Here is a 12,347-nt window from a genome sequence, read left to right on the forward strand (position 1 = left end):
GGTCTTTAAGCCTAGTTTATGGTTTCAAGAAAAGTTGTCCTTGTTTATTTCCCCGTATGACCATAAAAGCATTGAATTTCCAAATTATTTCTGGAAGTCTTGCCGGAGACAATTTGTGCCTTAATGGAGTTGTTACAGGAGGACAAATCCACATCAAGGTCAGAAACTCATTTCGTGGCAAACACGTGGTTCACTTTTCTTTTTTTTCTTTTTTTTTCCACCATCGCAGCTTCTTCTCCTTTGCTAAAGCAGATGATAATGCCAAGGATGATAAATCTCACGGCATCCCACATCGTAAACACACACCCATCGAATTTACAGTGTCTATATTTTGCAGAGCAGTCCGTCACCTCGGGGGAGTCGGCGGGGCCGTAAAACACCCAACAGTAAGTTTGGTTATGGGATGAGAAGGTAGTTTCCACCCCGGAGGTGTCGGCCACACTCAGGTCGTTATCGCAAATGAGAAAGTGTGCAAATGAATCGGTAAGCCGCCCTCAAGCTGATTGGGAGTGGCGACGTGTGGCGCGCTTCGTAGTCAACTGCTTCTCCCTCTCATTATTTCTTAAAATGGGATGAAAAGTGCTTTGCAAGTTTTTTAAAACGCAGTGGTTTGTCTATTTTTGTACATGTAGTGGTTCAGTATTGAAATGTTTTCATTATAAAAGAATGTTATATTTGTGTAGAGATTTCCCTCATGTTGATAATATGAAAGGTGTGACTGTGCTGTGATAAAGTAATGTATGTTAATTAAAAATAAATACCTTATTTTGTTAATATATAAACTAGAGCTCATGGGATTATTGGAACATTATAGGTATTTCTTATTTTAGAATGAACATGTTTACATTATTTTAGAATTTAATCTATTGAAATAAGAGATTTTTGTCTGTGTAAGCCTGTGTGCTATGATGGAAAAGATTATGTAATTTAAAATATTAAATCATGAAACGATAAATTGGATTTTATATGGATTTATATTTCATTATTAAATCAATATATAATGGTAGAAATAATACAAAACATTTTTGTTGGCCTATTTCCTTGCACGGCTGTACTCATAAATTAACTTAAAATGTATGTCGCTGTCCTGTGATAAACACTTATGTCCAATTTTAGAATTTTTCTGTAATGCGGAAACACCTTTCACGTAAAAAATACGAAAAAAAGAGAAAAAAAAACGGACAGAAGTGTTTTTCACAGGACAGCAACGATTTGTAATAACTAAATGAATAATATTGCAATTTTCGCCTCTGAATATCAATACGTAACCGTAATACAATACAAAATAATTTGCCTCCTTTACAATCTATTAAGGTCCAACAAAGCTGTTCATTGAACAATTTGTGTGGAAGTGCACCGAAGGCTGTTTCTAATATTTTGAGCATCTTACTCGATTTTACAGTGGCATCTGCAGAATCACCTAGTTGCTGATTTTTTAAAAAAAAATTTTGATTACATTGTTTTTATTTTTTGGGGGGGGTTTACCCTCGTTTTTCATTGCAAATGTGTATTTGTGGTTTATCGCTGGATATACTGTATTCAAGAACTCCACCCCCACCCGTCCTCTTACATGCATCTATAATTAGCGTCAATTTTATGCAGACCTTTGCTACTTGCAGGCAGGCCCGGTGGTTGCATTAGCGAGCGATGGCTAAAGATGGGAAAGCACAACAAACGGCAATGGGGGATAAGCAGATTGCAAGCTGGTGGGTGGTCGAAGAAGATGATTGCATTGCCTGAGCGCACGTTGTTTATTATTATTATTTTGTTGTTGTTGTTGTTGCAATAGTGATATTATGTAATCATAGATTACGGTGAAGTAGAGCAAGTGCTTAACACAGTTGGGCCCCATGGGACAATACACACAGACTATTGAAAACTCAATTCTGAGCCAGACTCCTTTTTTTTAAAAAAATATATATGGATGAACTTATTTTACCTCGTTTAATAAGTACAAAAATGTAATACAATAATTCACGTCATTAAAGTTGTGATGGAGTGTTTTTAATATTTTTAAAAGTAGGCTTTCAAGCATAATATTACAGTCATAGCTTGGATTTATATACAGTGGACCCTCTTAAAGGATGCTTAATTACACATTGGGGACCTTATTCAAGTGTATATTTGAGTGGATATGTCTGTGTGGGTCTATTCATGTTATAAAATTGTTTCAAGACAAAGTTAGGGTGGTAAACTGGGGTTTTAAGACGCGGTTAGGGTTACAAGACTAGAGTTAGTTTCAAGCAAAGGTAAGGTTACAAAGTAGGGTTTCAAGTCACAATAAGGGTGTCAAATTGGCCTTTCAAGCCAACGTTGGGATGACAAATTGGGTTTCAAGCAGGGGGTTTAGTTTCAAACCAAGGTTTGGGGCTTCATTTTGGGTTTTCAAGCATTTGGGGTTTTCAAGTTAGCGTTGGGGTGTTCTGGTTTAGGGTTCCACGCCAGAATTATGCTTTCAAGCAGAGGTTAGAGTTTCAAGCCAGTGTTAAGGATTCAACTTGGGGTATACAGACTGGGTTGGGGTTTCAAGACTGGGTTGGGGTGTTAAATTGGAGTTTAAAGCCAGAGTTAGTGTTTTAAGCAAAGTTTAGCGTTTTAAATTAGGGTGTCAAGCCACTATAAGGGTTCAAAATTACGTTGGTCAAACAAGAGTTCATCGTTTTTAGCCATCTCTGGGGGCGGCCATTTTGTCACTTCTGTCGACTAAAAATTACATCACAACTACTCAGGGCTCAGGTAACGACCAATCGCAGCGCACCTGTTTTCTGATAAATTACAATGCTGAGCCATGATTTTGTCGCGACAAAAGAAGTGACAAAATGGCCGCCCCCTAAAACTGGGTGCATTTTGCTGCTTAACTTATATTCCACAAACACAATTTTAATCAGAAAGCCGTATTTTAACTAGTGGGCCTGCATAGAACATATTCTGTGAAAGAAATATGTTTGGGTTGACTTGATTCAATTGTATAGATTTCCATTATGGTCAGTGAGTGTGTGCATCTCTGTGTGTTTGTGAGTGTGTTTGTTTGTTTGTTTGTTTTTCTTGGTGTGTGTCTCGAGTGCTTGTCTCATTGTGAGCGTGTGTGTGTGTGTCTGTATTTTTCTCTCAATTTGGGTCTGAGTATGTGTCTATCCAGTGTTTATCTTTCATCGTGTCTTAGTGTGTGCGCGTGTTTGTCTCTCAAGCGTCTAATTGCGTTTTGAGCATGCGCGTGCACCATCAGTGATGGTCTCAATGTTTTTGTGTGCGTACGTGTGTGTGCATGTGAAAATGTGTGCATACTGTGTGTGTCAATCTCAGTGACCGTATTTCGGTGTATCCTAGTGAGCGTTCGTGTGGCTGTGAGTGCGTGCGTGCGTGCGTGCCAGTCTCAGTGCGTGCGTGTGCGTGTCTTAACGCGCGTGTGCGCGCCGCCTGCTTGGCAGCTTGCTCGCCACCAGCATGGACAGATGGCGAGGACTCACTTGGCTCGGAGAACCCTGGGAAAAAAAAGATGCGGCCGAGACATGGGACCTCTCGATGCAACGACTTGATCACGCGGCTGACTCATTGCTCGCCAGCAACAACAATGTGTGACTCACTCGCAGTGTCCTCGACGCACGCGCACGCGTCTGTGTGATAAACAATCTAGCCGCAGAAGCACCACTCCACTGCCAGGCTTTGTCCTTCTGAAGACGTTTTCAATTTGCATTAACAAACCAGCCTCCTCGAAACACATTACGGACATTATGCCTGCTCGGAAACTGCTTTCACTTGTGTATATATCAAGGGGTATACAAATGTCCAGGCCAATTGCATTCCGGGTTCCAATCAAGGGTTAGAGTTTTAAATTAGGGTTTTGTGCCTGGGACTAGGTTAGGGTTTAAAACCAGGATTCTGGTTTGAAATCAGGACTTCGAGACAGGATTAGCGTTTGGAAGCGGGGTTTAGCAAGTTAAAAGTTTTACATTGGGGTTTCAAGTATTAGGGTGTCAAGACAGGCTTAGGGTTTCAAATGATGTGTTTATGAGTATTATGGTTTCAAATTGGGTTTTCAAAACAGAGTTTCAAGCTTGGGTTAGGGTTTCAAGACTACAGTTTCAAAGTAGTGTTTCAAACCTATAGTTTAGTTCAAGCATAGTCTAAGGTTTTAATTTGGGGTTTTAAGACATGCATGGTTAAAGTGACAGTGTGTAGAATGATTAGATTTTTCCAAGTTCATTCATTTGGAAAACCCACTATTAATTTCAGTAATATGCAAAAAATATAAATGTTCTATTACATCAACATACATTTGTTTTAATATAATCGTAGGTGAAGTAATCTCATATTACAAACAGCGCGCCTCCCCAGCACATTTATGAACTATGAATTAATTATATGTTCACCATGTTGCTTCGGCCAAATGGAGGACATGCGTATTCATATATGCATAACTAAAATAGTGCATCACATTGAGTGATGTCTCCAATAGTTCCCCTATGTGGCTCCTATACTAGATTTTTCAGGGATATTACAATGATTCCATAGGACAAAGCTGGAGAAAAGAGAAACTAATCTTTTATTACAAACACCAACAGACATCCTCTGTATCTTGCACTACGCACTCTAGTAACAATTTGTAAAAAAAAAAAAAAAAATTAAAGTGTCTTCTGTATCGGTAAAACAAAAAGGGAGAAATCAGGTGTCCACAATCAGGCGTCGTCCGGCTTGTCAGCGGGCGGTCCGCACGGCTGGAGCATCTTCTCCATCAGGTTGAAGCGGACCCGGGCTTTGCTCTCGTTCTCGGCCACGGAGAAGTAGTTGAGCAGGTCAAAGTGGCCCATGTAGGAGCAGTGCGAGTCTCGGTGCTGGTTCACCAGCCATTCCCACTTGCTGGTGTCGGCGTGGCCGGTGCCGATGTACTTGGACTGGAGGTGCTCCAGCTGGCTGTGGATGTTGTAGCGGTCCGTCATCCTGCAAAGGGAAGGTAAGGCAAACGTTCGTTAAATGCGGTTCTGGGTTAGAGCTAAAACTAAGAAGGCTAACCACTATAGTTTTCTATCGTGCCAGAGAAGCTAACTATGCTAACGGTAACAACCAACGGTAGTGGACGGAAACTGATAGCATGCAAAGCTATCGTATTTGATTTAAACTCAAAAACAAACACGAATCCACCATAACTAATAGTTAGTTATGGCTGTGGTGTGGAATTCTTAGTTTGAATTAAAACCATGTTAAGATACGTACTTGGAGGTTGTTTGGTGAAGCTAACGTTGCCGACTTGGTTCCAATGAAAACCGCTTACAGTTCCGGCATGTCCGTTGGGGAAAAAGGTTCCGACTTGAAACAAGCGACTGTGATCGTTTTATTTATTTGGTTTATTTATATTTCAGCTGTCACAAGACCGATCTAAGTTTTAATCTTAATATTAGGGTGTAAATAATCGAAAAAGTTTGTAGTTTCATTTAACGTGGCGTACACTTTCGGGGTGGACGGCTCACTTTGCTTTATTTTTTCAACTAACAGGTAAGCTTTGAAACTTCTTTTTACCCAGCATGTTTTTTTTTTCGTTCATTTGACCTAGAATTTACTTCCAGAGAGACAATAGAAATACTGTACATTTTTCTTTATATATAATGTAAAATTAAGTGCTTACTCATGGGGGACCGGGAGGGGGGGGGGGGGGGGGGGGTGCGCATTTGGTCAAAATATGTACAGTACTGTATACAGGGGATGGCGGATTATTTTGTTGTGCGTGCGTGTGTTTTTTTTTTTTAATTGCTAAATTGGCAACACTGACCGTGTGCAAACTAGCACCACTCTGTTTACGGCCTTGTTGGTATAAGCAGCACACGTAGGGCACTGATAGAATAATTGTTTGCAGGTTGTACTATATTTACAAGTCGAAGTTGCTTGTGAAGAAAGTGGAATTTGAGTAGGACACAGCCGCAAAATAGGCACGATGCTCTTTGTGCTTTGCTTCCACATTTTGTATAATAAAGACTCACACACACACATAGACAAAACAAGTTCAGAGTGTTCCAGCTGCTTTCGCTCCCCTTTCCCTTAGAGCTGGAACACCTTTGTAATCAGGGCCTCCTAAGAAAATAAAAAGAGAGGAGGCGCAGGAGCCGGGTAGAGGGTTTTAGGAACTGTAATAGTACACTTCACTGCGCCCTCCTTGCAAGAAACACGACAATATTGTGCCGAGTGTCTTCTCTCCTCATTGTGTGCGTTGTTTACTAATGTCTTACTTGGTGTGAACCTGACAGGCACGCATTGAACTACGGAAGCTTTAAAAAAAACAAAAAACTCTTGCAGAATAAACTTGAAATAATCAGTAAATCACCCAGCCTTAAGTGAAACATTAGACAAGATATGACAATAGTCATTACAATATATCAGAATGTTCCTCTCATTAAAATGTATGCAATCAATTGTTCTAAATTCAATTACACAGTAACAAACAACAGCTGCAAGCATGAAAAGTGCTCAAGTGTGTGTCTACGTCAATGTGCCCGACGTATTTTGACACACGAATGCACCTTGTCATCGTGAAGCGGAAGATGAGCACTCTTGTCGCCACGGTAACCGCATCCGGTATCCGTCACACTGCAGCTGCACATAGATGTTACGTGGGATTTCAACCTTCTACCACCTGTGTTCCTCTCTGAGAAATATCAGTATCATATCAGTATATAAAACGGTGACGATGTTACTTTTATTTTGTTTCTCGCGGAATAGGGAGGAAAATGCCCAAGAGTTTGTTACACATGGGAAATGAATGCATGTTAGTGTTACGGCTTCTGCCTTCTTTTTTCCCCATCCTGAGGAATGGATGTGATTACAACTCCTGATAGGATCAATAAAATGAGAGGAGCGGAATAGTAAGACAACTGCAGCATTCCGGGAGGGCGCTGAAAGCTCCTCCTCCTCCACCTCATCATCATCATTATCATCGCCGCAGGAGATTTAGAGAAAACAACAAGCATCCCCAGAAAATGTTATCAGAGGTGCTACAATCTGTCTGGATGCCGCATGTCGTTGAAATGGACTCCTGGGACAAGCGTGCTTCGTCATTATTGATTGGCTGTTTGTGAAGCTGCTCTGTGGAAAACGTACAAATTGGGGGGGGGAATAAACTGATAAAAGACTTTGCTGCACGTCTACAGGGAGTTCCAAAGCCGTGCTACTCAATTGGTGGATCCGCACCTTTTTCTGGAAATATATCATGTTGAAAGTTACTTTGTACGTACTTTTTAAAGGCAAAAATGAATAAAGTAAAAGGCATATTTTTCAGATGAATACTGGCCTAAATTAAGATTTAGTTCCAATTTTAACATAGAGGGGCAGTCGATTTTCGCAAAATGAATCAATAATCACGCCCGAAGATGTCCATCATAAAATGAACCTACAGTCGTCATTTTCTGTTGGCGTAAAAAGCAGGATTACAGAGGATTTGACATTCAATCATTTTCAACAAGGACGAGACTGAGCCGAAATACTTCCCGTTTTCACTCTTCTTCTTTCAAATGTACATAGTGTTAAACCATTTAGTGGTCAACAGTGGAATTATCACCCCAAAAAACTGGAGACAGAACAAAATAGTTGTCAACTATAGGCTACTGCCCCTCAAAATATCTGCAAAATAGAACCCATGGTGCAAGGGGGTTTACTGTAGAAGTGAATTCCGTTTCTAATCTTGCTAAGCTAAGTGGCTAACTGGCAAGATAGCTATTGTGCTACCAGGTGGTACACAAATCTACTGTATCGATCTCTCTAGCTGTCTGGCAGTTATTCCCCCAGAAACGTATTTTCTCACCCATAACAACTCAAAGGTTCGTTCTCACCAATATAAAGCCCACCGCTACAAATGTTTGGGGAGTTACGAGCGGCGGATCAGAGCGGGAAGCGTGAAAGCCCAACAACGACGACTTTAATGACTTTTGGAGGCAATCTCCACAAGTGCGAAATGATGGGAGGCGCCAGGAGAGCCCCGTTGAAAGAGAGGCGCAACAAACGCGCACTGCGTCTTCCTGAGCGTGTAATTACGTTCACGGACTGGGCGAATATGTAGTATTTATTGTCTATATTGATCTCAGAGTGCCAGACAGACTGACATGGTTCCTGCAGATGGATACACGCTCATGTCATCGTTCCCCAAGGACAGTGTTTAGGCAGATATTTCACATATTAAAAAAATAAAAATAAATAAGAATTATAATCAAACAAAATGAGTTTCTGGGTGAAAAAAATATTTCAAAGCTCATTTGGTACCAGGATAAATAAAGCAAATTCCAAAAAGGGGGCGGGAATGGACAAGCAAAAGTTATTTTCATTTAATGTCATGTTTTGTTTTTTTCCCTATCAGCCAAGGAAAACAAATTGATCAAAAATGAGATTTTTGTGACGAAAATCTGCGATTTAATTTTAAGACCTTATTGTCCAGCCTCGGGTTATCATCTCACATTCATCTTTGCCGTTAATGCACACCACAGCTCAATTTTCTCCTTGTCAAGATGACGACTTGGCCTTTCCAATAATATCTGACCATGAAACTCTGACTTGCTTTTGCAGCTTTTGCCAGTGCAACTAATAAAGTCTTTCTCCATCGTCCCGCTTAACAAAAACAAAGCTAAAAAAATGCCGCTCCCGGTGACAACATGACCGATGAGGCGCCTTTACCGCCTTGACCTTCCGCCAGCACAACAAGTCCACTATTGGATACAGTTACGCCCTGCAAATCTCAGCCTTTATTTGTTGTGTGCCTTTTTTTTTTTTCTGAAAGAAGGAAAAAAAAAAAATTCTCCACTTCACCCATCCATTAAGAAAGGCCTCCAGATCTGAGTTTATGACATCAGCAAATCCACTTGTCGTCGGGCACCACAATTTGTCTGCAGAGATTCCATGCGAAATCTCATTTATTTTCTGTTGCACTGAAAAATGTCCAAATATTTTTCCTTTGTGTGTTACAATCCATATTGATTATAGTAATAACTAGAGAATGCAATTTCTTTGGAAAGTGCCTTTGCGTGTAAATGCTGAGGAGCAGACTAATTTTACATCTTGCCCTATCTCTAATGACAATTGCTCAAATGATAACATGTTGACAGTAGTTATGCCCAACATAAAGCAAAATATTATCCAAACATTTGGAAAGCAAATATCTGGAATGGTTTCAATTGGTTGCGACATGTGTTAGAATGACCAATTCTGAAAAAGTTGAGGAAAAACAAAATCAAATTTGAAATTGTGAAGCTGATTCTAAAGACTTCTTGAATCAACAGAATATTTTAAAGTTGGAATACTTTTCTTTTGATGTGGAGTTGACCTTATTCTGAGGTGCATTCGCACCCTGATAACAGATTTCTAGCAAGTGGCCATGCATGACAGAAATGGACATTAAGGCAAGCTGCTGTGTGCCAGCAGCTTCAACTTTATACTCATGAATGTCAAACATTTTGTTACCCTCTGCTGCTTATATTACAACTAGAGTGAGACTGTGAATCCCCGGCGTACAATCTGTGGTGCGCGCACCCCCGCGAGTGTAATCTAGGAAAATAAAAACCCATCTGCATTGTTTTCACGCCCAATGTTCAACTTTCTTTTCCTTCTACTCAATAAAAATATTAAATAGGAACTTTTTCCTCTATGCCTGGCATTGCCAAAAAGTGGTGCGCGCGCCCCTGGGAAGTGGGGAGTGTAACAAACAAAACTGTATGTATGTATATGTAAAGTTTTTCAAAAGTTTTTCTTTTCCACAAAAAAAAATGGTAACATTTAATCTATATCAGGAATTTGCAGGTGGGAAAAATATTCCCATGTGACATTCGGTGTCTATTTCAACTGCCGCCCTTTTGCAACAATAGCAACACGTTAATTGTCTTCTTATCGCATCACAGCAGGAAGACACGGTTTTCCCGCAAGGTGAATATCCCATATAACAAGTCAAAGTGCAATCTTGAGCTCTGCAACCATGTGACCTTGAGAGGGAGTCTATCTAATTCACAGGAAATGGGATTTATTTTTTGAAATCCTTATTTTTTTGAGCCTCTCATATCACCAGAAATGTTTCTGAAGAAAGTCTTTACATCTGAATTTTGCAACGTTTATTCTCTCCTTTCTAACCAATGCAACAGTACGTACTTTGCATTGATGAATGTAACACGGCAAAGCAAGGTTATTATAGTTAACGGAAACTAACGAAAAAGCTTCAACTAAAATTGGAAAAAAAATGTTGTGAACAAAACAAAATAAAAACAAAAATGCTTAAAGGGAAGTCAACCCAAACATATTTTTTTCAATATGTTCTATGCAAGCCAACTAGTTGAAACAAGGCATTCTGATAATTGCGTTTGTGGAATAAGAGCTTTCGTTTTTAGCCATCTCTGGGGGCGGCCATTTTGTCACTTTTGTCGACTGAAAATGACATCACAACTACTCAGGGCTCAGGTAACGACCAATCACGGCTGACCTGTTTCCTCAATCTGAGTCGTGATTGGACGTTACCTGAGCCCTGAGTAGTTGTGATGTCATTTTCAGTCGACAGAAGTGACAAAATGGCCGCCCCCTAACATGGCTAAAAAGGGGTGGATTTTGCTGCTGAACTCATATTCCACAAACACAATATTAATCAGAATGCCGTTTCAACTAGCGGGCTTGCAGGGAACATATTTTTGAAAATAGATTTTTGAAAAAAAAATGTTTAGGTTAATTTCTGCTTTAAAACAAACCAAAGCTAACCGAAACTACATCTTAGTAAATCTATAATTCTAGCAAAAATGTCCTTTATTGTCATCTTTGTCACTTAATATACCGTACATGAGCTTTCAGGGGCTCATTTTAGATCCATACAGAAGGTCAAACAGTTGTTTGAGAACTGTAGTTTACACCACACAATCCTTAGTGACCCTTTTTTATCTTGCACTCAACAAATAATCCTGATAAAAAACAAATACAAAATCTAATAAAAACTAAAACTTAAAATTTCCCCCCAAAAAATAAAAACTAACAAACCTGCTTTAAAAACTAAATGAAACTTACTGAATCTCCAAAAGTGAAGCAAAACAAAATAAAAAGTAACTATAAAGAAAAATTCAAAACGATTATAACCATGCTCCTGATTCCCTTTAAAATCAGTGCAGTCCTTGACAGAAGCAGGACAGAGAACAGATTGATGGATGACATAAAATTAAGGAGTCATTCGCGACTTTTGCAATAAAAATATTTCTTAATATTTTAGTGGACTAAAGCGAGTCTCATAAACGAGCAGGCTAAATTATTTAAACTCTTCACCGAATGGAGGGAAACCATATGCAGATGGCCTACCTTCATAATGAAAAACCCAGAAGAACCGCGGCATTAAGTTTGAAAGGCGGTCACTGCGCGCTCGTATCGTGCACGAAGCTATAAAAAGGACAGCGAGAAACCGACGACGTTTTCAGCGCCTTTCATAATTACTGCCGCGTTTCGAGCCGTTCATCTCACAGCATGTGATCACCGTTTAGCGGAATTGCCACCGGGGAATCTAGTCCTATTTAACGTGCGGGATCCCATTATGATTATTATTACAGTGGAAGCGCCCATGTGGAAAACAACCTGTTTGGTGAATGAAGTGGTTCCCGGCCATCATCGTAAAACCTTGATTAGCGCTTCACGCCGCGTTTTAAGTAACATTTGACCATTCTTAAAAGAATGGAAAATTGACTTCGATGAGTTGGGCCTGCGGAGCGCTCGCACACACATCCGATGTCAAATTCAACAAGTACAGATGACCCCCAACTAATTGCGGATCGATATTCACATTTTTTTTTTTTTTTCCCCATTCAATTTTTTAGTTGTGTTGCTGAAAACGTATACACAGCATACACAGGGATTTGTTGTGGATGTGGATTTGGTGTGTATCGGCTCGAAATATCGGTTATCGGCCTCCTTGACTGCGGTATCGTCCCTGGAAAAAATATATCGGTCTATCTCTTGTGTGTACGCCTGTTCATTTGTCTGTGCTCGTGCGTGCGTTCCTGATATAACATCAGAGCAGGACAAAGCGTAATGGCAGAAGGCAAGAGGATGTTTTGGTTTTCACGTGGACGAAATCAAAGGTGGACAACGCGGTCGGTCACGTTGTGATCACTGGAGGGGAACGTGACTGCTCAGCAGCGGACCAGTTTGAGCGCAAGTTCTTTTTGTAGGGTATTAGATTGCGAGCCATTTCCTCGATTGCCGACATCAAAAGCCTGCTACTTTTGGGTACATCAAAATCCTGCCGCACGTGCGTTTTGTGTACAATGCTGCAGGTTTAAAGCGTGTTTTTGTTGCCGTGAATCAATCTGGAGCTCTGAGACATTAAATGAGCTAAGAATGAAGTTACATTCAATCAATTA

The 12,347-nt window shown here is 40.2% G+C and overlaps 1 protein-coding gene across 1 annotated transcript; it reads right to left on the reverse strand.

Annotated features, from left to right (window-relative positions):
* Nucleotides 1–4,520: 4,520 nt before the first annotated feature.
* Nucleotides 4,521–5,366, reverse strand: sf3b5 (splicing factor 3b, subunit 5). Its single transcript, XM_086045206.1, has 2 exons — nucleotides 5,212–5,366; nucleotides 4,521–4,938 (listed from the first exon to the last, which is right to left on the reverse strand). The coding sequence occupies exon 2, from the start codon at nucleotides 4,935–4,937 to the stop codon at nucleotides 4,677–4,679; it is 261 nt and encodes an 86-aa protein (XP_085901332.1). The 5' UTR covers nucleotide 4,938; nucleotides 5,212–5,366; the 3' UTR covers nucleotides 4,521–4,676.
* Nucleotides 5,367–12,347: the final 6,981 nt, after the last annotated feature.

This window comes from Filicampus tigris, chromosome 11 (genome assembly GCF_054856515.1).
Source record: "Filicampus tigris isolate MCC_2025a chromosome 11, RoL_Ftig_1.0, whole genome shotgun sequence".
NCBI classification, from domain to species: Eukaryota; Metazoa; Chordata; class Actinopteri; order Syngnathiformes; family Syngnathidae; genus Filicampus; species Filicampus tigris.